The sequence below is a fragment of the Mirounga leonina genome, unplaced genomic scaffold (assembly GCF_011800145.1).
Source record: "Mirounga leonina isolate KUSES-001 unplaced genomic scaffold, KU_Mleo_1.0 Mir_91, whole genome shotgun sequence".
In the NCBI taxonomy this organism is placed as follows: Eukaryota; Metazoa; Chordata; class Mammalia; order Carnivora; family Phocidae; genus Mirounga; species Mirounga leonina.
The window spans coordinates 39,313,913-39,337,699 of record NW_023270839.1 but is presented as its reverse complement, the minus strand read 5'-3'; the positions used below and the strand labels follow the sequence as shown (position 1 = coordinate 39,337,699).

The window sequence follows — 23,787 nt, the reverse complement described above, 5'->3', positions numbered from 1 at the left end:
GTGCTCAGTGGGGAGTCTGCTTGAGATTCTCTCTCCTTCTTTCTCTAAAATAAATATTTTTAAAAGGGGGAAGGGGGAGGAAGGGCTGTATTCTTCAAATGTATCCACATCATGACAGATAAAGGCTGTGGAAACATTTCAGATTAAAGGAGACTAGAGAGACATGTAATATTTAAGCCTACACTGAAGGAAAAATATGAGATTATTGAGTCAAATGACAAAACTGGAGTAAGAGCAATAATAAGTATACCAGTGTTAAATTTTCTGAAGTTGATAACTGTATTATGGTTACATGAAAGAATATACTTACTCTTAGGAAATGCTCAGTGAAGTATTTAGGGATAAGGGACCATGAAAACGAATTTCTCAATGATTCAGAAAATAATTACATTTGTTAAAGATAGCACTCAGAAGATAAACCAATGGGTCAATCTGATAAAGAACACGTAGGTACTCTTTGTACTGTTCTTATTCTTGCAACTTTTCTGTTCCAAATAATCTCTAAAAATTGAAAAGCATTGTTCCTTATGACACTTAGCTCCCAGCCTGTAGAAATAATGTAGGCAGGGGTGGGGAGGGGGTAAAACTGGAGGGCCTCGCTGAGTTTAGCAAAGATGGGACCCAGCCTATGGGAGGGGAGCCCTAGAATGAAGCTTGAAGGACCAGTGATGCCACTGACCAACGACGGCCTACCCTCTGCTTCCTTGAGGCCAGCCCTGGAGCTCGTCCCCACACCAACAAACAGGCTTGCGGCAGAGAAGTTCCATAAAAAGGGATTTATTGCCAAACTTCAAGAAAGGTGCTTCATGACAGAAGACATGGAATGCCATCCTCCTCAAGGAGGCAGGCAAGGCATCCCCTGCATATTCCCCATCCTTCTACCCCTCCCGTTGAAGCTAGCTTTCCCCTTGGGGCCCAGGCCACCACGGCATGGGGAGCCCAGAGGGACCAATGACATTAGATCACTGAGATGGCCCCAGAGGTACTTGCTCAATCTGGTCATTTATCAGAGGAGGAAACTGAGGCTCTAGTCCCTGGAAACAGGTGACTTGGCTAAAGCCCCAGCCAGCCCAGGCTGCTGGTGGGGGAAAGCTGTTCCCCAAGAGAAACCTGCAGGGGGCCATATGATGTGGGCAGCCGATGACGTCCTCGCTCTCATACTGAAGGCAGATGGACAGGCAGACTGTGGCATGGGAACCTAGTTTTGTCCATGGAGTGTAGTTTGAGGAGGCCAGTGGGGGCTCATGAGTCAGGACATTGCTGTTCACCTCCACCCTGCCCGGGACAGGCTGCAGAGTAGACATCTGCCCCTCTTGATCCCTGGCCACTACCCTCAAGAATAAAGTAGAAGTACAGTAAAGAAGACACTGACCTGCACTGGCAGGTCTCAGTGGGCACGACTGGTGATGGGGCAGTGGACAGAAAGGCCGGGGCATGCAGCTGTGACCCTCCCTTCTCCTCGTTCAGTAAATAAAAGTGCACATGCAGAAACCCCCTGAGCAGACCTGTCAGAAGCTGCTCCCACTCCTACAGGCCCCAGGGAGAGTGGCTGTGGCCCTCAGGGGGCTCTGCACCTAGACGGAGACTGGATGTGTTCCCAGAGTCAGGGACAACTGTGGGGGGATTGGGGGAGGGGGATGGGATGGAGAGGCCCAGGCTGCAAGCATGGACCAGGAAAGGGACAGAAGAAAATACCCCTCCCGCTAGGAAGTTGAGAGGGGCAGTCCCTCTGAGGCCTGAGCCAGAGGGGTGGGGGGGTGGGGAACAAGGAAAAGGGAAGTTATTTCAGGCCCAACATACCCCCATCGGCATTCAAACAAACGATTGGGATATTGGATTTGTTTGGGTTGAGGAGGAACCAGAGACCCAGATATAAATCCCATCTGGGGAGGCACAGAAGTTGAGGTGGCTTCTCTTCTGAAGGTTGATTTATAATGAAGTATATACAGGATTTTCTGATGTTGATATCAGAGCCATTCTCGGGCTCACCCCTACAGGAAATGTGCAAGGCTGGACACAGGCTGGTCCAAGGGTAGAGACTAGACTAGGAGACCCTTCGAGTTCCTCCTCCAACCTGGAGTCCTCCAATCACAGCTCACCAGAGGGGAAGGCCTGCAGAATAGGAAACAGCCCCAGAGAGAGCCACACATCCAATGGCTTTCTCACACAGCTGCCTCCCACCTGCCTGCACAGGCCCTAGCTGGATTCCAGGTCTCACTCAGCTAAGGGAAGAATCTAGAGCTTAGACCCAAGGCCTTGGCAGCTACTTGCAGTAGGTGGGTGGGAGGGTTGGTTATGGCTCGGAGCTGCCTCTGCCATAAGGCTCTCTGCCCGGGAACATCTGGATGTGGGAGCTGCGGGGGGGGGGGGGGGGGGGGGGGGGGGGTGGGGGGGGGGGGGGGGGGGGGCCGGGGGGGGGGGGGGGGGGGGGGGGGGGGGGGGGGGGGGGGGGGGGGGGGGGGGGGGGGGGGGGCTCAGCTGTGCTCTATTCAGAAGTCAGGAATGTAAACTACTGGGGGTGGGAAGCAGAGATGATGTCACCCCCAGAAACCCCAAGTGCCGTGCTAAAGCCCTGGGGCAGTTCAGAACAACCATGCAAGCAACCAAGTGTGTGCTCCCAGCCCAAGTCCAAAGCCCAGAGCCTGGGCCAGATAGCCAAATAGTGGCCTTGGGTGGCACATGGCCGCACTGGCCAGGGCAGGGCGGAAAGGATGCCAGGAATCTCTGCAGGTCCTGGCCATACCCACAACATGCCTGATGGCCCTTCTGCAGCCTGAGCAGAAGCATGTTTCTTGGCAGGGTTGGGCAATGATGGACTGGGCGGGCTAGGAGGGACCATGCCCTGGCCCGGCAGACCCTAGGGTGCACTTCTCCTGTAGAGGGTCACCAGCTCCTTCCGCTTCTCCTGTAGCCCAGGTGATTCCTGGCTCAGCTCTTCCAGATCTCTGATTTCCTGTAGGACTTGGGTGGCCTGCCTCAGCTGCTCCACAGCCTGGCTGAGCAGTGTCTCAGCGCTTACGGGGGCCGGCTCACTGTCCAGCACCTTGTTCAACAGTTTCTCTGTCTGTTCTGAGGCCACCTTCACCTCCAGCTGGGCCCGATACAGCCGTTCTCCAGGCTGCCGTGGACGCTGGGGGCCTTCCCCAAGCAGGTCCCCCAGGGAGGAGCAGCGGGGATGGAAATGAGATGGCAGGTCCCAGCGGGGCAGTGCTGTGGATGTTGTTGCATCCTCTGGGGGAGTTTCTGGGATGCCCGAGGCCTGGGGTGGCTGGATGGGCTCGGGACTGTCATCCATGCCATTCACTGAGATCTCTGCTGGATCTGGGGCAGAGGTCTCAGAGGTCTCAGGACTCTGGGCTGGCCCAGAAGTCCCCATCCCACTCATGGAGGTTCTCAGTTTCTCTGATAAGATCTTGGGTGGGGGTGTAGGGGGCTTCCCACCCTCCTTGGGCAGAGCCTCAGGAGTCTCAGAGCGGGGCACCTGGAGTTCTGTACTCTCAAAGTCAGGGGGATCCTTGGGGTTGGCGTTCTCCCAGCTCACTTTCAGTTTGTCAGGCAGGACCCTGTTGGAGGGCTGCTCAGAGCCACTGTCCTCCTGCACTGGAGTCTCCGAGTCCTCTCGGCTCCCAGGGTGGGGCTCAGACCTTGCTGAGATAGGGGCTAGGGCTCCCTCCCCAGCAGGGGTCTCCACGCTGTCACCAAGGCTGGTCGTCTCAGGCGCTGGGGAAGGCTTGGTAGGAGGCATAGGGGGCTTGAGTGTCTCCCGGGGCTGGGCTGCACTGATATCATTGCTGGGGGCAAACACCGGTGGCCCGCTATCTGGAACTTCGAGGTCGAGGCGCAAAAGCCCATCAGAAGCTGCGTTGGCTACCTGGTAGGGGACAGTATATGGGCGTTATCTTGGATGACTGGCATTTGGGTCAGATGTGGGTCAGCCCCCCACTCTCTGCCCTGGCTTCCAAGGCCACATGATTAGAAGCTAAAATGATACTCTGATGAATCCTCTCCTCTCCCTCATTCCCACAGAACTCCCTGTTTTGGAATCACAGGCCAGGAAGTCAGAGCCTAGTCCTCTTGGTGCCCCCCAGCCTGTGAAAGAGACTGCTTTTTAGTGGCAACTATACTGGCCTGGGCAGCAGAGGACATGGTTCCAGCCCTGTTTCTGACCCCTTTCTGGCTGTCTGGCCTTGGAGGATCCCATCTGTGCAACCACCCACTCAGCGGGGAAATGGGACCAGGACTCAAGCATGGTCTCCCGAGTTGTCTCGAGCCCACTCACTTCTGCTTCCCCTCCCTCGAGACTGCTGTCTGATGTGCCAGCTTCACACCCAGCCCTCCAGCCCAGATCTCTGCGGCCTTTGCCTGTCCAGCTGCTCAGCAGCCAGTGCCTCCTCTCCTCATGCCGTCAGATGTGGCCCCAGACCACAGCTGACCGCCAGAGGAGGACAGCCACCAAGTAGGCAGCTGCCCCCCCACCTGGCCCTAGGGACCCACAGGGACACCCAGCAGCCCCACAGTGATGGAGACCCTCCCAGGGAGCCTCAGAGGCCCTGGAGCAGGGCTGGGCAGGAGGCCTCTCCCAAGGTCCCTCATGGTAGGCGTCTTGGCTGGGATCCCCACTCCCTTTTACCATGCACACAGGTATCTGGCCAACACATACGCTCACTCAGTCACTGGGACATGAGTGCCTCCCTGAATTCTTCTCAGGGGGTCTCTCCCTCCAAGGCCAGCCCTCCCCCAACACCTAACCCTCCCCTCAAGCATTCCCTTTCTCTCTGGCCACGTCAGTCTTTCCTTCTGCAGGCTTTATTCCCTCGGCTGACAGGCATGAACAGGCTGTCTCATTTCAAAAACAAACTCTCCAGTGACCTTGGCCCCTTCTCTTCTCCCTCTTCCCTACCATGGTCCCCTTCCCTCTGGCAACCCCAGCTCTGTACCCCTTGACAAACCTAAGCCAACTCCTTCTCTGAGAAAATTTATGCAGTAAATGTCACCACCTGCCTCTTTCCCCAGTCCTGCCTTTGTGACTTGTGGCTGCCAACCTGGCTGATAATCCCACATCCTGTGCCCTTCTCTCTCTCCAGATGTGCCATTTGCCTCTTTGGCTTCCTCTTCCTTGGCTCTCTACTGCCCGCCCCCCACTCCCCAAATGTAGCATTTGCTAAGATTCTTTCCTAGCCTCCAAAATCTTTCCCCGCCAACATCCACCCCCATCAGCAACACTGGTCTGAAAAAGGGCTCTTCCCTTACCCCTCACCCTGCCCATAACTTCTCCCAAATTCCCTGTCCCCAGGGCCTCCATTCACCCAGTCGGCAGGCTTGGGTCTACGTCTGGACCACCCTCCCCTCTGTCTGGAAGGCTTCCCCTAGCACCGTATTCAGTGGCAAGCCCAGATGGCTCTTGCTTCCGAGTGTCTCTCCCATTGTCCCCTCCCTTTTCATCCCCTCCTGGAGTCTGGAGGGCCCACCTCCTCCCTCTTCTTAGCTCCTTGCCTTTCCCTCCCTTAACCCAACCCACCATACCCTGGGCCTCAACTGACCTCTGGAACACACCCTCCCATGCATTGTTCCCAGCTCCAACAATCAAGGCCTCCACAATTTCTTCCCATCAACAAACCTTCCTAGACCCATCTCCCCATCAAAGGGACTTGGTACACTCCAAAACTCTCCTGTCTCAGCTCAAATCATTCCCTCGGCCAGGGCCTCCCTCACATCAAGTCTGCCAACTGAAACCCTTCCCATCCTTCAAGGGTTGGTTCGAATGCCAATGGGCCCTCCACAGTCTCTCCTGCCCGGCCTCTCAGAGCCCTCCTCTGTACAGAAGTTAGATACAACTCTGCTTGGAGCAGTCTGCGGACAGGTCTTTTCTCTAGGTGGAAGCTGAGTTCTGAGAGGCAGGGACTAGCCTCAGAGTCTCAGTTTCCCTCAGGTACCGACTCTGGATAAGGCCAGTGTGCAGACTCAACAAGCAAAGCAGGCATATCCCCCGCCCCCCCCCCACCCCGAGCACATATAACACTCTGCATACCACTCAGGAAGCCCCAACTCCAAGAGTCCTCAGGAAAAAGATGGCCCCAAGCTTGGCTGCCACCCTAATGAGCTAGGATCCCAGGCTCAAATGACCTCCTACCTGTCTGAGCCAGGGGGCAAAGTCTTACCTCCTTCAGGTGGACTCTTGTAGGTGGCCGGCGCCGCTGGCCCCCACGCACCCGGTCCCGTGTCACATGCTCTAGGGCACAGCTCTTGTCCACTTTCACCTGGGAAGAAGGAACAAGGTCAGTGCCCACCAGGGAGAGGAAGAAATGCCCAGGCATTAACCCGACTCAGAGGCAGGGTCTACACCTACATCTTCCCTGTAAAGGGGCAGGGCCCTACCACTGGCCCTCTCTTTGAGGCATCTCCCTGTGTCTGGACTTCTGCTTTTCTCCCTGTCCCTACACTGCCTTTGTCATCCCTCTCTGCCTCAGTCTTCCTGCCTGGATATGGGCTACCAGCCCTCACCCTTCAGTCTACTGCAAATATATATAAGCAGCCCTGAGGCTGCTGTTATGCTTAGCTGGGGGAGCAGGGAGAAGGCAGCCCATGATCCCCTGGTGCCTGGCTTCCAGAAAATGGCCCCAGTCACTCTCCCAGATCCCTTGGAAAAGAAAAAAGCCCAGGAAAGAGCAGGGCCTCTGCCCCTTTGGGCCAGGGTGTCTAGAGGAGGGCATATCCTCTCTGATGGTAAGGAAAGATGGAGTACCTGGGAAGCCAAAGTAAATAAGACTCTGAACCCCAGTGCAGCCTGTCCTTGATGGGGAATGTAGCTAAGACTCTTTAACCCTCAGGTCAGGCTCAAGGTCAGACCCACCCTGGATGGGGGCAGGGGCGAGGTTCAACAGTCCCTGTTCCTGACTGCTCCACCAAGACTGGGCTGACAGCCAGCCCACATTTCTGTGGCCTCCAACACCCATGATATGTCCCATCACCCCTCACCCATGAAATGGGGATATTTTCTCCAGCTAATAAAGGGCTGAGCATAACGCAAGTCTCATAAAACATGACACAGGAGTCATGGCTGTGAGTCAGGAGACCTGGGTGTTAAGAGGGACTTACTTGGGAAGATTCCTTCCCTCAGGTCTTAGTCTTCTGCAATCCAAGGGGTCAGTTTAGGTGGCCCCCAGGTCCATTTTAACCCAAATAGCTATGAATCCATGATGTCAAAGATAAATCCTCCCTAGGAGATCTGGGCCCATGGGATACCCGGCCTACTGCAAGCCTGATCACAGCCATTGTTGCCACAGGTCATACTATATAGTACAGGGGGCTGGCTGGTCATTGCCGACAGATGGGGAGGCCCAAGGCCAGAGCCAGCCTGGCCTGGACTTGACTGAAAGCTCTCAGCTTGGCCCCCCAGACCTCTCTGGCCTGGGCCCACTGGCTGTTTTCAGCTGAGGCTGGGTTGGAAAGGCTGCATGGCTGCCACTAGTTAAATTCTACTCTATCACTTACTTTTTAATTTAAAACAAATTAATTTACTGACACCTCAGTTTCTTCATCCTTAAAATGGATACACTACCACCTACTCTGAGGGTTGCTATGAATATTACTAACAATAGTAGATGTCCCAGTGTTTGTAGCAGTGACATAATCAAGGGGTTGTCTGAGGTGGGGCAGGGGATCCTCTCTGAGATCACACATGATGGGAAAGGGGACACAGATCCATCCACAGGACTGCATCGTACCTCATCGAAAGCCTTATTCTTGCCTCGGTTGATCCCTTCATTGAGGGCTTTGATCCAGGATTCCTTCTCCTCTCCACTGGTTGCTTGAAATTTGATGTCGCTGACCTGCAGGGGACATGGATAGGGTGGATGTTTAACAGAATTCACATTTGGGGTCTTAAGGAAGCTTCCCATCCCAGATCACAAAGTCTGCCCTGGCACAGCTGGCCAGGAGCAAACTGAAATGACCCCCACAACAGATCTGACACGGGCTTCGGGGGATGGGAGGGGACAGATCCAGCAGAGAAGGGGCCGGCTCTCAGCATGATGCGGCCCGAGATCTGGATTAGAATCCACCTTGCCCTGTGGAAAGAGCCAAGATCTGGTCTTACTCCATTTGGCTTCCCCAGACAGCTGCCTGTTTTCTCCATAAAGTGGAGTTATCCCAGTGTACATCCACACCAGGCTGAGTACAGTGACAGAGGTGACAGGTGTGACAGCTGTCCATCGGTGAAGACCCCCTGAACCAGGGCCACATGCAGCTCTCCAGGGGCCCCCCACTCAGCCCTGGCCAAGTGAAAAAGTCCCAGGGTCTCCTTTCTGGCCTTGAATCATAGACTATACATGAGAAAGGGACCTGGGAGTCAATTCCAACCCCCTCATCGTACAGATGAGGAAACAGAGGCTCACAGATGGGATGGGACTTGGCCAAGGTGACCTAAAGTAATCCCAAGACTCCTGATTCTACACCCCACCCCACCCCAGGGGTCCCTCTCATCTCAGGCAGGAGCTCCCAGCTCGTACATGAGAATCAGAGAGGGGCACCTGGCTGGCTCAGTGGGTGGAGCGTAAGACTCTTGATCTCAGGGTTGTGAGGTGTTTTTTTGTTTGTTTGTTTGTTTTTAAGATTTTATTTATTTGTCAGAGAGACAGAAAGAGTGAACGCACACAAGCAGGGGGAGTGGCATGCAGAGGGGGAGCCCGATGCGGGACTCGATCCCAGGCCCGTGGGATCGTGACCTGAGCCAAAGGCAGATGCTTAACGACTGAGCCACCCAGGTGTCCCTCAGGGTTGTGAGTCTGAGCCCCACGTTGGGTGTAGAGATTACGTAAAAATAAAAATTTAAATCTTAAAAAAAAAAAAAAAAGAATTAAAGGGCAGCTTAGAGAGACCACTCCCTGTCAGGCTCCAAGGTCAGACAGGAAATGGTAGAAGTAGCAAGGCCACACAAACTGAGGGGCCATTTTACACAGTGGGTATCATAGCAGTAGGGCCTCTGAATTGGACAGAACACTGCTTACAGCTGGCTGACCTTGAGTCTCAGTTCCCTCATCTGTAAAAGGTCAAGACCGCCACAACCTGCCTCATGGAGCTGTGTAGATCAAATATGTACCTAAAGTGTTGAATCTGGAGCTGGGCACAGAGTGAGTGCTCAGTAACAGGAATTATCACTGCTGCCTTCCTTCTGACAAAACAGTCCCAGTTTCCTCATCTGGATAAGGGGATCATGCCTACCCCAAAGCAATGCTGAGGGAATTAAACACGACTAAAGCCAGGGTCCCGCACACAGTAGGTATTCAGTAAATAGTTATTGAATGAATGAGCCAATAAATGAATGAACTGGCCCACAGTTCCTTCCCTTGCCCCGTTTTTGGGCCACTGCCCACTCTGACCTCAAGACGCCCCAGTTCTTGGTCAGGCGGGTCGCCAGCCTGCCCATCCCCCACCCTGGTGTTAGACAGCGCCTTCCCTCCTGCCACCCTCCACGTTATGTAACACCACAGTCCGCCTGGCCCCTGCAGCATCCTCGTTATATAACTTCCTCCTGGCTGCCGCCTCCTTCTCCTCATACAGAGCCCTGGGTCCCACCCACCTCCCCATGCCAGGCACAGCCAAATGCTCATTTGCATGACCAGGGTAAATTCAATCCTGGCAGCAGATCTGCAGTTAAGTCAGAAACCCCAGGGCACCTTGGCAACTGCCTCTTAGCCCAGCCATCAGGGCTGCAGGGGGTCAGGGAGGGACAGCGGCTACATCCAGGCTCTGCAAGGGCCCACCCAACCCTGTGACGGGGGCTGCCAGAAAGGCGGCCCAAGGCCAGCCCCTTGGAGCCCAGCTGCTCCTCCTTCTCGCAGGCCCCGAGATGGTGGGGCCCCTGCTTAGTGCAGGATTTAGCATGCCGGAGAGCTGCAGAGGCATATACTTGAACTCGGCCGCAGGTGGAGCAAGAGCAGGGCAGAGAAAGAGCACTGGCCTGGGAGTCCAGCTCAAAGCGTTCTATTCCCACCAGTCCACCATGCACAGGCCTATGCACTACTCGGGGCCTCAATGGGACAAGATCAGAACCACTGTGCCCAACCCAAGCCACAGTCTTTCCCCACGTGCCAGCCCACCTGAGGCAGGCTCGGGGGTTGGAGGGGGGTCAACTTCTGTTCTCTTCTGCTCCCTGTGAGGGAGGAGCCCTCAGGAAGACCTACATACTAGCCAAAGGGATTCCCTGGGAGAGCAAATACATGGTTAAATGGGACCCAGTCCCACTCTAAGCAACCTTGTTATCCTGGCTGAATGAGCCAGGCGTCCCGCAAGGGGGATCAGAATGGGGACAAGTGGAATACCAAGAAGTTGTTCCTCTTGCCCCACTCCTGGCCCTGTGTCCTGAAGAGCCACAGGCCGCACAGGTCCCTCTCAAGCCCTTCCAAGAAGCCCCAGGGGCACAGGCACTGCTAGGAGTTTCACACCTAACAGGACTGGCCACAGAATAGGCCCACATGACCTGGGAAAGCGGGGAGGACAAAATGGCAGGGAGGAAAAAGTGGGAGGGGGAGAGAGGCAGCAGGAAAGAGGAACGGGCCAAGCTGGCCGAGACCAGCAGGGCAGCAAGGCCCAGCTAGGCCACCCTGCTTCCTGGCAGTGTCCGCCTGTGACCTCATGGCAAGGGCGTGGGGATGGGAGGCAGGGGGAGAGGGACATGCAAGACACTGGAGTCTTTGTTTATTTGATTAGAGGGGGGGAAAAAAGGCGGCCTCAGGACCAGACAGCCAGGGTCATGTGACCTCCTGGCCGGCTGGCGGCCTCACTGAGGATGGGGAACACCCAGGGCGATAGGAAAGGAGGGTGAGAGGACGAGAGGGACATGGTGCTTTGGGCGGTTCACTATCTGACTTCTGGAGAGCCCCGCTCTCTGTATGAGTTCCTCAGGTGGTGAGAGTCAGGGGAGTGGAACCGGATGTGCTTTCCTCCCACCATCTTGCAGCCCCCAATACTTGCTCCGTAGCCCCATCTCCCCGACTTATCATCCTGTTCCCAGAGTCACCCAGAGCCAACCTGAACTCTTGGCAGGACTGAGGGATGGAAGAGAGGGTGTTGGCCAAAGCAGCTAAGAATGCAGCTGTACAAACAGGCCTCTCTGAAGGTGATGGCCCCCCCTGAGCTGGGCCTGACCCGCCTAAGCACACCATCAGCTGATTGTCAGAGCTGGGGAAAGGCCCACAGAACAGCACTGACAGAGGACAGAGAAGCATGGCCCTATCCCCCCACATCCACATAAGCTCACTCAGAGACACACAAAGCCCCAGACAGACCCATGGTCAGGTGAACACTCACCTGCATATAAAGCGGTACACACACACACATGCCAGACCTCTACACATAATGTGCTCTGCATGTCACTCATTCACACACACACGACAATGACTGCTCAGAGAGAAAAGTAGGTCTCCAGAACAGGGAGGGGGCTGACAGGACTGAAAGACCAAAATATGGCTCTCCTCTTCCTAAGAGCCCTAAGCAGCAGATGTCAAGTGAAACCTGGGTCCAGCCCCATGAACTGTCACAGCACCATAAACCTGGACTCATCCCCCAATTCCCAGAGTTCCACAGTTGCCTCTGTGCCCCACCGACTGTGTCCAACTGTGAAGTTGGACAAAGGGTTAGTGAGTTACAGTTCACAGCCTCCTGCAGAGCCAAGAGCCCTGGGGATCAGAGGATTTAGGCTCCTGATCCTTAAAGCTAGGGGAGAACAGAATGGCCTCCAGCAGGCCCAGACCAGATGCTCCCCAAGCCCCAGCCTCTGTGACTCAGCCTCACTCTGAGAGGCTCCACGTGACGTGCAGGGGCTGGGGTGAGGCGTGGCCCAGCTGCAGATGGGCGCGAGCTGGAGAGGTGCTGTACACGCCCGTCTCAAATCGGAACTTCCTCCTGACATCTGTGAAACCATACCATTCATCAGCACCCAGCCAGACTCCCTACCAGAGAAATGTGGTGCACACAGCAAACCTCACCGGCACGCACAGCGTGTCCCAGGCGAAGAACCTCCCGGCAAGAGACCCTCTCCAGCTTCAGCCAAGAAGGGGAAAGTGCAAAGGGAGGAAAGGTGGGGGGCTGCAGGTCTCTGAGCACTGAGTCCAGGATGGAGGCAGGAGGGGTGGCCCACCCACAAAGGCCTGAGATGAAGTGGAGGTCACAGCCTTCCTCCGCCCCAGACAACATCAGGGTACTGCAGGCCTGGCGAGCTGAAGGCCTCATTCCCAGCTTTTCTGTCTCAGCGCTGCGCCTCATGTGTCCAGGGTGTAGGGGCAGGCCAAGGGCCCCACCTCAAACTACAGCCTGGGAAGGAGGCCCCAGAGCCTAGAAGGGGAGAGGGGACCAGACCTCTCAGCAGAGCCCTAAATGCATCAACCAGGGGCTGAGGAGACTCCAGGCCAAAATGCATAAAAGGTCCAACCTGTGGCAGCCCCTGGGTCTGAGCCTCAGCCACACTCCAGAGATCCTCCAGAGGCTATATCCAGGGGCCCAGCCTGCCTTTGAGAGCCTTCCGGGGGTGATCTTCCCAAACTAACCCAGGCCTGGAGGGAGGTCAGGCAGCAGTGGGCATAGCCCTACCTTGTTCCCTGGGGATCGCTGTAGGATAAATCGGTGTTTCCGCTTGAGGAGGGCACGAAGGTCCTGGCACTTCTCATAGCTGCCCAGCTCCACTGTCTCCACACACTTCTGCTCGTCCTGGGGAGGGAGATAGAGGGGACATGAATTGGTGAGAGCCAGACACATCCAGATCCTCAAACACCCAGGTCCCACCTCAGACCCTGATCTCAGTCAGTGAGGGCATCACTCGGTCAGAAGGCAACCTTGGGCTGCCAATCAATCACCAAGATGTGGTATTCGACCCCAGCAAGTAGATAGTGTTCAGTCCATGCTGACTGGAAGGATGCCTTCAAGGCTCAGCATCCACATGAGAAATGGGGCACCCAGCCCGGAGGTGGGTAGCAGGGCCAACTCAAATGCCTAAGGCCAAAGGAGGAAACAGCAGAAGCTGAGCCTGCTCAGAGATTTGTGGAAGAGGCAGTCTAGAAGAGGGAGCAGGATGTCACAAAATGAAAGAAAAAAAAAGAAAAGGCTTTCCAGGCAGAGCCACAGAGGGAAGTGTGAACTAGGCACATTTGGGCTGCATACCCTACTTTACCACAATGATCCTGAACTGACTTCCCCACTTGGCATCTTCCTCCGCTGACCCCTGGCTAGGTGGAAAGGCCACTTTCCATGGCCTGCACAATGGAGAGGGCAAGAATTCCTTCAAAAGCGATCCCCCCACTAACCTGCCACCCTGAGGCCTTGTCACTAAGAAGACAGAGGCCAGCCTTTTCTAGGCCACCCCTGGACACTGGCTGGGCTGCCTTCCTGCCCACCAGCCCTGGCACTGGAGTATTTTCTCCATGTGGGCTCTACCCACCAGCTGCCTTTCCAGCAAGCTGCCTGGGACAAGCTCCCCACTCAGGAGTGGTCAATTCCTTCCTCTTCCAAGGGAGTCCCAGCTGGAACAACTTCTCAGTGTGCTGCATTCTCACCCTTGAGTATCCAGGGATGAAGAAGCAAGCCCTGGGGGGGGTGGGAGTTGGAGGGGAGAGCTGCCCTATAGGCTGGCCAACAAGTTAAGGACATGCTTGCTCTTAGACCTCACTCAGAGAGCCAGCAAGAGAACCCACCAAGCATGCCTAGGTGCTCTGCAGTTTTTGGTGGAATATCTGAGAGGCAGTGACTCAATGTTTGCAGAGGAAATGCCCTGATTTCCCTCCATGATAATCTGCATATGTTAAGAACCCCTGACACTTAGCAAGCACTTTTGCTTCTCTGATTCTCCTGAGCCTCTAAATCATCCTGAAAGCTTAGAGCCCCAGTATTTGCCTCACAGTATACAGGAAGAGAATGAGGCCTGAGGCGAACTGATTTGCCCAAGGGGCACAGACACAAATGTAAGGGGCAGGGCCAAATGCAAAGCTACTTCCTGCCTCCCAGGCCAGAGCTCTTTCTAGCACACCACACTCCTTCCAGCCACAGTCAGAGGCTTGGTGATCAATGCCTTAGCAACAGGTCACACTCTGTCTCAGTGGTCCTCCAAGTGTGGTACCTGGGTCAGCAGCAGCAACATCACCTGAGAACTTGTTAGAAATGCAAGTTCTCAGATCCCATCCCCACTGAATCATAACCGTAGGAGAATGGGCCTAACAGTCTGATGATTAACAAGCACTTCAGGTGATTCTGATGTATGCAAAAGTTTGAAAACCTCTGCTCTACACCAGAGCTTCTCAACCATGATAGCACCTGGGAGCTTTAAAAACCCCAATGCCCAGGCAACATCTCAGACCAGTTTCATCAGGACCTGTGAGGAATGGAGCCCAGGCGTCTATATTTTTCAAAGGAGATGACTGTAATAGCAAAGGGCAGTAACCACTGACCTGCTCTCTGTTTGGGCCATCTGGGGAAAGATGGCAAGGGTGGCCTGATCTTTCCCATCCAGGTTCAGTTAAAATGTCTTTTCCAATTTTTGCTTCCAAGCATCTCTTTCCAACCCCTAGTCTCCAGTCTTTCCAAGTTCCTCCACTCCACACACATTCAACAAGGGCTAGTAAGACCCACCTGCTCCAGGAAGCTCCCCTGCCACACCCCCAAGCCTGAGCTTTGGTGCTCTCTCGCTCCTCTGAGGTCCCCCATCCACAGAGCACCTGCCAGGCACACGCACCGTACAAGGTGCTAGGGGCACCCAGCCATGGGGAAGAACAGTCCTGACTCCCTGCTAGGCATCTCTCTCTACCCTGTGCTGCATATTTGTCTGGTTCCCCCTACAGCGCCCTACCGAAAGGCAGCCCTCAAGAGGGACACACATAGGACTAGTTTGCTGGACTGAACGCCTGACCCAGGGTGAGACTCCAGAAGGTCCCCTCCTACCTGCAACCAGAGAAAGGAAGCTGCCTGGGGAAGGATGCCCAGTCCCGGAGACAGCAGCTCACCTGCCCCATGTGCGCAGGCCTCCCTCAACTGGACACCTACTGGCCCAAACACACTCTCTTCCATCTGGGAACAAAAAGTCAGTCCATCCCCACCACCCAGCTCTCCCCAGGGTTGCCTGACCTGGGTCTCCTCTCCACCCGAAACGCTGAATCATCTGGCCCTTCTGCAGCTCAGAAAAATGGATAAACCAGCAGGCACTGGGCGGGGGCAGCATTTTTTGAATGTCAGCCTCACTGACAGCAAAGAAACAGCCAAGAGCCATTTGCACTCGCCTAGTTCCTGACATCAGAAAGAGGAATTGAACTCATAAGCATTTCTCAATTCCTGCTCCTGGGCCAACCTTCCCTACCCCCAAGTGCGAAGTTCTTGAAACTGCATGGAGGTTTTTAATAGTGACTTTTTTTAAAAGCCTGATTTATATGTTTCATGTTTGTGGGATGTGAAATCCTTCCTGCTTCCCAGTTGTGGCCAGATGTGGAGAGAGCGCCCAGGACAAGTCCGGCAGTGCCTGACAGGCTGACAGCTTGGGGGCTTGTCATTCAACTCCTATGGCAGCTGGGACCGAAGGAAGCTGTGACAACTGCCTTTATTTATAAAAATATCCCCCTGCTGCCCTGCAGCACATCCTAATTTGGTGACAGCAGCAGTAAGGAACATCTGGGGGGCTGTCTGCATATTTCACTCCCTTGTCTTCCTCCAGCTGCTTCTCTGACACCCCGACTCCATGAGCCTGGGGACTCGGACAGGAAAGGCAAGGTGCTTCACAAAGGCAGTTCCGCTAAACAGTCAGATCTGGTGCCCAACCTTTCTTGGCCTGGGACAGTTATGAATTTGCCAAGATAACCTGAGGGATGCTGAGAAAGGATGGTGGGGAACAGGCAGGATCCCTCTTCTTCTGCCTCCAGGCCAGTTCTGCCCCATGTATTCCATCTGTCAAAGGCACGCAGTGAGAGCCCATTTTCCATGGACGGGCCTTCTGGTGGCCTTAATCCCAGAACACAAACGGCAGCTACAAGTAAAAGCCACCTTTTCTCCTCAGATCTTCCCCCAGAGCTTTATCAACTCTTACTTAACACACAATCTTAACATCCTTGGTTGTCCAAGTTCCTAGCCTGCTGAAATGAAAAGAGGCGCAAGCCTGAAGTGGGCAGCTGTGAGGATTATGAGAGGCACACGGACAGCAGAAGTGGCAACTGGCGCTTGATGTTAAAGCAAAAAGAAAAGCTGAAAAGTACAGTCTGGCAGGATGGAAGAGTCTGATAAGAGGTGACTCAGAGCCACCACAGAAAGACTCACTTTTAGTCCCAACACCTTCTGTTGAAGAAGGTAGAGAATATTCAACATATTTTAGTGGATTTCCACCAAAAATAAGTTTTTAGAGTTTACCTGCCAGAATCTATGGGTGGAAAGAGCTCTGGATTTGGTCTGGGTCCCAACTCCGCCATTCACTGAGATGCCGACCAGTCATTGGCCCCCTAGGGCCTCAGTATCTTCCTCTGGGACATGATGACACTCTCATGGGACTACTAACGAGCCTCATACAAGAGATATGGAAAACCCCAAACAAGCATGAGCACAAAATATTTCTATTCTCATTGCTGAATGGAATAAGCTTTAGCTTTCTGGAACATTCACTTATATGGCATCTAGCCCAATGACAAGGAGTTACAGTTAAGTGTACACTGAGGAGACACACACGTCCCTGTGCACATACACTTCAAAGAGCCCCTCATCCAGGAGTCCTAGACTTGCACCTAGAGGTATTGTCCCCACACCACGAAGACCCAGAGAAGATCAGGCACTCGCCCAAGGAGTCAGGTCTCAAACCAAATCCAGTTACACAGCATGTCAAGAGTGGAGCAAGTGTTCCTACGCCAGTTCTGGGATCCTCTTGCTGGCCTGGGCTGCCATCCCTTTGCCCCCGCCCCCAGCACCCCCAACCTCAGGGCCAGGTGCGTCTTTACCTCGTTCTCGTAGACCAGCAGCTGGGCCTGGCAGAGGAGGAGATACCGGTCTTTCCAAAGCCCCAGGAGGCCACCACTGCTCTTCTTGATCCAGCCAGCTTTGTCTGCCCTCCGTGCTCCCCGAGGTTTCTCGCCCCCTTCCTTCACACCCTGTAAGATAGCACCAGGACATGCCATGAGGGCTGCTGCCATGGGGCCACACTGTCCAATGGCTGCACGAGGGATGTGTCCCTCTATTGGGTACCTCCTCATATCCTCCCACATGAGCTTCCCCACAACCCCCAAGGCAGATATCCTTAATCCAATGTCAGAAAGAACAGGAATAGGGGCGACTGGGTGGCTCAGTTGGTTAAGCGTCTGCCTTCGGCTCGGGTCATGATCCCAGGGTCCTGGGATCGAGCCCCGCGTCGGGCTCCCTGCTCAGTGGGGAGCCTGCTTCTCTCTCTCCCTCTGCCCCTCCCCCTGCTTATGCGTGCTCTCTCAAATAAATAAAATCTTAAAAAAAAAAAAAAACAGGAATAACAATAGCAACAACAATAATAATAGCAACAATAATAATAATAGGCCTCTCAATACTGAGCCACCAGATTATGTTTTACACACATCATCCCACTTAACACATATAAGTACTCTCTGAGGTGGTAGCATCGTTATCCACAGGGTCCAGGCAAACTGAAGCTCAGAGAGAAGATGACTTGCCAGAGTCACACAGTGGGAGGGACAAGCCCAGAATTCAAACCAGGTCCCTGACCCCATGTTCTTCCAGCTCCGCCACTCTGCCTCTCATGGATTCATTCAACCAGTCAACAAACACTACACTGAGTACCTACAATGTCACGGGTGCTGGAGTAAGCAGAGAAGAATAAAAATAATGCATCTCTGTCCTCACAGAGCCGGCAATGCAGGGAAGGAGGAGCTGAACAAACACCAGACACAAATACATTAATAAGCATGAAACACTATGAAGGGAACAGTGAAGGGGGCGGGAAGAAGAGGGGAGTGAGAGACGACAGTGGGGGACCTGGCTGAGGTCTGGGTGGCCCAGGAAGGCATCCCAGCGGAGAGGACATTCAGGCAGGAGCAGAAGGATGGGAGGAAGCAGGCAGGTGGTGGTCATCTGCCTCTCCCCCGCTGCCCTCCAAGAGAACCCATTCTGCAGCCCGTTTCCTGCCCCAAAGCGGGACGTCCTCTGCTCTTAGCACCACCACAGGCCAGGACTTGGGGACGGCCATCCACCTGGCAAGGGCTCCAAGGATTCTGCCTTAACCACAGGCTGGTACAAGAGGTAAACCTCTTGTTTGAGTCCTCTTCTCGGACATAGGCAGCCACCCTGGAGCCTCTAGGACAGCCGCGGCCATCTCGTGGCCTCGATTATCTGCTTAGGTAGCTGGCTGTCAGGTACATGCCTATCAGATGGGGTCGTATTTACCTCTGGTCCCCAGAACCTAGCACTGTTCCTTTACACATAATGGATGTTCAAGAGATATCTGTGAGGGGCGCCTGGGTGGCTCAGTTGGTTAAGCGACTGCCTTCGGCTCAGGTCATGATCCTGGAGTCCTGGGATCGAGTCCCGCATCGGGCTCCCGGCTCAGCGGCGAGCCTGCTTCTCCCTCTGACCTTCTCCCCTCTCATGTGCTCTCTCTCATTCTCTCTCTCTCAAATAAATAAATAAAATCTTTAAAAAAAAAAAAAAGAGATATCTGTGAAAGGAAAATAAAAATACACCAATTTACTAACCACTTTGCTTCAGTGACTGGTGCCCACAGCAGTGAGTGTGAAGGGGAGGGTAGAAGAGGGGAGGTCAAGAGCATGTCAAATCTAGTGGATGCTAGAAGGAAATTGCACTGACTAATTTTGACTACTTTATAATTTACATAAAGTTCAGAAAAGGGGCCCCAGTTAAAAGGAGCACGCCTCTCCCCAGGGATACCCTGTGGCCACAGCTGCCTTTGGAAGGACAAGCCTGGGTAGAAGTGTGGTGAGCTGTCAGGGGCTGGGCAGGGCACTGCCTCCTTGCTCTCTATCCTGGCAGGGGAGCCCCAGCCTGGTTCTCACTGTGGCCTCGCCCCTCTGAACTGCACACTCTCGTGGTTGAGAGTCAGCTTTGAAGCCCAAGTCACACAGACCGGAGGCAAGCCACTTAATCGCTCTAAGCCTTAGTTTCTTCATCTAAGAAATGGAGATATACCAGAAGTTGCAAGGATTTTAACTCCACGGGGGCAAGGATTTTTGCTTTCTAGGCCCCAGGGCCTAGACAGCATCTGGCATACAGTAGGTGCTCAATAAATGTTGAATGAAGACACGGCATATAAAGCAGTGCCTAGAACACCCTAAACTTAGGAATCGGTAGCTATCATTGTCACTGTTGTCACTGGCATTCCCTCTGGCTCTCAGGGACCCTTTCCCCAGGCCTGGTTTAGAATTTAGGAGAAGGCCTTTCTTGGCTTAGCTGCTGGGCTTCAGTACCCCAGAAGCTCCAGGAATGTGGGGTGCCCCTCATCATCTCTCCCTAACTTGTAGAAGGCATGAAGAATGGGGAAGTGAGATGGTCCCAAAGGGTCTTCCTGGATGGAGGAATGAGGAAGTGGGAGACTTGCCTATGGGCCAGTTATGAGCCACCCTGACCAGGGAAAGAGGGGACTTCAGCACCCTTCGACCCTTTCACATCCCATCACGCACCACCCCCAGCACCAGAGACCCTGTGTTCAGCACCCATTAGCTACATGACCAGCAGGGGCCTCATCCCCCTCAGTGAGCCCTACAGGCTGGCCTGGGCCCAGGGCTAGAAGAGCAGTGGGAGATGGGAAACCCCATCCCACACTTCACACCTCTCCATCAGCAACTACAGTACTGTTGGCCACCTCCTAGGCCTGCAGACTCTCGGTCTCTCTCAAAGCAGTAGGGACTGCAGAACGTGAAGCTACTGCCCCGTCTCCCACTGCTGAGCTCCAAGCTTGCCTCCTGCTTTTCAGGGGCCCACACACCACCCCATGGGATCGCACACCCCTTTCTAAACTCTCTCCCTTTGTGACCTCCCCTGCCTGCCTCACCCACTGTCTGACATGTGAAAACTTCCTGTCAGCTGGAAGCTCCCGAGGGGCAAGACTGGAAGCTTGTGCCTTAACCACTGTCCTCTCAGGGTGTAGCAGAGAGAACAGTGCCCAGTGAACACCATGACTGAGTGAGCTAAAGAAGCAAGTCCAGGGCCTTCAGGGATGGGTGGGAACAGGATGGAATTGAGGAGAGAAGTTACTTTGGGGATGGGGGGAGTGACAATTGAGGGGCTGGAGGGGGCATGAACCAAAGCCCAGGGAAGGGTCTTCTTGTCAGGAATCAGCCTCAGCAACAGCCTCCCAAAAGGGAGGCCTGGCTGGAGGCCAGAGTCCTGCTTGCCTGCCACCCTCCACTCTGCCCCTCTCCCTGCCCCTCAGACACTCCTACCAAGGGGCCTGGCTATGCCCCAGTAAGTTTTAATAAGTGGCCCCTCCCCTTGGCAGGGCTCACAGGGGAGGTTTTGTCTTGCTCAGCCCAGTTTCTCGGCCTCCTCTCCTCTTATTGACCAGCTGACCACTGTTCTTCCTGTTTCGCCCTCTCTCTTCCTACCCATCCTCACTCAGACCCTTCCCTGCCCACTGTGAGCAGCTCCTGAGGCACCCCTGAGCACCAGCCTGACTCCCCTTTGCCTGAGGTGGGGGGAATCTCTGGGTCATTCCTTTAAGAAAAGAAAAAGATGGGCGCCTGGGTGGCTCAGTTGGTTAAGCGGCTGCCTTCGGCTCAGGTCATGATCCCGGGGTCCTGGGATCGAGTCCCACATCGGGCTCCTGGCTCAGCAGGGAGCCTGCTTCTCCCTCTGACCCTCTCCTCTCTCATGCTATTTCTCTCTCGCTCGCTCTCTAATAAATAAATAAATAAAATCTTTAAAAAGAAAAAGATGCCAGGTCATCCTAACCCTGTGCACAGAAGGGAACAGGTGGAAAGCCACAACACAGGCATGATAGAGAGACAGAAACGAGCAGAAGAAACCTTGATGGCACCTCACATCACAGGGAGCTTATCACCTTTACCCTTGGACTAAACACAATGATATGCTGACCAGACTCTTCTAAGAACCCACCGTGTCAGAGGCTGGGATAGGGTAACCAGAGAGGAAGCACACACAGGCTCTGCCCAGAGGGAACTTCCGATCTAATGAGGGCAACACAGACCCTGCACAGGGAGTCTTCAGTGTGGAGGTGGGGAGGGCATCCCCTGCTTTCGAGGGCCCCAGCCTTTTGGGAGAACACAGGACCTACCCAGAGGGAAACCTCAGCCCTAGCTCTCTGGTGGGGTAAGGGCTTGGAGTTAGTTTGGGAAGCCCTTGGAGAAGCTAAGGTTTTAGTAGGAGAGTGAGAAAGGAAAGAGACACACACCTTGACCCAGAGGAGAAGGAAGGACATGTAGGGTCTTTGAGACCCCTTCACTATTGAATGAGAAAGTACAGCCCAGAAAGGGCAAGAGATTAGCTCAAGGTCACAAAAACAGGACTGGGACAGGACACTGCCCTGCCTCTGTCTAGATGGATATGGGCAAATGGGCAGCCTGGAGACCCTAGAGGCTGAGTCAGGGAAAAGCATGACTATGAGAGGGAAGGGTTGGGGGGGGCAGGACCCCAGGGCAGAGACAGGAAAGAAAGCCTAGGTTTGGGGTTTTTAACCTTACTCCAGTGGCAGCAACAATATCCCATGATATTTGCAGCTTTCACAGCTTTTGCATGTATATCAATCACATTTGTGGATTGCCCACCTCCCTCATTTTATGGATGGGGAAACTGAGGCCCTGAGAACTCAAGTGGACAAATGCCCAGTGCCCAGACCTGCACTTCTTCACTAAGCCTCAGACTGAGGAGGACTACCAAGCTATTGCAGAGAGGAGGCCACTGAAGCTGAGGGGGCTTGGCACCAGGGTAGTTGGGGCACAGGGAGAAAGCTCTAAGCTAGGGGGAGGGCTAAAAAACAGCCATGTGAGGGGATGAGGTCAGCCTGAGGTCATGGGGCAAAGCAGGTGACTATGATCTAAGAGGTGTTTTAGAGAAATAAAGATGGGCACTGAGACCTACAGAAAAGAAAAGTGATTAGAAGAAATGGGAGGAAAAGAATTAGGGATGCCTAAGGGCAGGAAGGAAATAGGGAGCCCCTGGCTGTGTGGGGAGGAGGTGGGCAAGACCTTAGACGGCTCAGGTATGTGGGGAGCTCTTGGCAAATGGGAGTCAGTTTAAGTGGCAATGCTAGCAACTCAGAACCAGACGGAGCACAGGGCTGGGCTGGGCTGGGCTGGCCACGAGACAAACCATTGGCCCAGGAGGCCCCAGGAGAACTTCCCTTAATTGGGGGCCAGAGCAGATCAGGAGATGGAGTAATCCTGTCCCACATCCTCTGGGAGAAGGGGAGGGGCCACAACCGGACAGTCCAACCCTCACAGCAGGGGCCTAGAGTGGGGGAGGGCAGCCCCACCCCTGTCAGCAAGAAACCACAGCAAATCAGTGGCCTGACTTTGCCCCCTACTTCCACCCACTCTGAGAGAAGAGGACACAATCACACAAGACCTGGGGAGAAGGCCAAGCCCTATATTTTATAGAAGAGGAAATGCAGGCTGAGAGGGGAAGTGACTTATCTACCATCCCACAGAAATGCAGGGCCTGGCCCTGACAGACAGTGGCCCCGGGAAGTAGGGAGCTGGACACTGAAGGGAACACAGACAGCCTGGTCCACCAAGGACTCCCCAGCTGGCCAGGGTTGCCCCAAGAGTGAAGGGTTCATCTTTCCTCTCCACCCACCGCAACAGACACCTCCTCTTCCCTTGGGCTGGGACGGGCAAAAGCTGAGACCTCCCTCAGGGGACAAGAAGCAAGGTCCTTGAGACTCAGCAGATCCTGGCTCTAATTTATTCATTCCACAGGTATACATTAAGTGCTCACTGTGTGCTTCCAAGATGGGGCTGCTGGGAGAACTGAATTTGCAAGTCAAGGGTAGGGGTCACTGAGTGCCTGATCCTACTCCAGACCAATAGGGTCCTGAGGGGGAAGAGGGAAGCTCAAGGGGCACTGCTGGTCCAGTCTCCCAGCTCCGCCAGGGAGTTGGCCCTCCCAGGGAGGTGGGGAAGGCAGGGGCCAGGATCAGCCCCTATTCGGGCCTGACTCCGGAGCAAGGGAGAGGGTAGGGGAAAGAGGATCACAGGGACTTATAGAGGGGAGAAAAACACAACTCCTCCAGTTTTCACCACCAGACACGGTCACGACCTCAAGATTCCTTGAGAAAGGGACTCCGAAACCCACAGACTCCCCCCACACACACTTGGGTCTACCTCCTCAGGATCAGACCTGGCCAGCACGGGGTGTCAACGGTAACCGCGTTCAAGCCCAGTAACCCAAGCCACTTTCAGCGAGTCGTTAACTGACCAGAGCCTTAGTCTCTCTGTCAATCCAATGGGAACAGTAACCACCGCGATGCCCACAGTTGGTGAGAGAAGACAGGAGATAACGAAGAAGGGTGGGTCTGCGAAGTGCGGGACGCGGAACCCTAGCCCCAGCTCCATCTGCCTGGGCTCTGCCTGGGGGGAATGGGGGTGGGGTAGCGGTTGGGTGTCGGCAGTCCGGCGGGAGAGGGGCTGGTTGGAACAAGGGCCTGAGCCTGCGACCCCAACAAAAGTGAGGGGCTCAAGACCCCAGCCCCCGCCCCCCGCCTGGCCCGGACCTCACCTCCTCCTCCATCGCGAGTCCGCTGAAGTCCCGCCGCTCCGCCGCTCACTCCGCGCACCGCGCGGGCTCCGCCACCTCCATCCACAGCCGCCCGGGCGGCGGCTC

General features: G+C 54.6%; 1 protein-coding gene across 1 annotated transcript; it reads right to left on the bottom strand.

Annotated features, from left to right (window-relative positions):
* Positions 1-2,405: 2,405 nt before the first annotated feature.
* Positions 2,406-23,787, bottom strand: PLEKHO2 (pleckstrin homology domain containing O2). The gene is made up of 6 exons (XM_034994884.1): positions 23,683-23,787; positions 16,950-17,099; positions 12,586-12,702; positions 7,725-7,829; positions 6,159-6,257; positions 2,406-3,871 (listed from the first exon to the last, which is right to left on the bottom strand). Exons 1-6 carry the CDS (start codon positions 23,692-23,694, stop codon positions 2,858-2,860), a joined length of 1,497 nt encoding a protein of 498 aa, XP_034850775.1. The 5' UTR covers positions 23,695-23,787; the 3' UTR covers positions 2,406-2,857.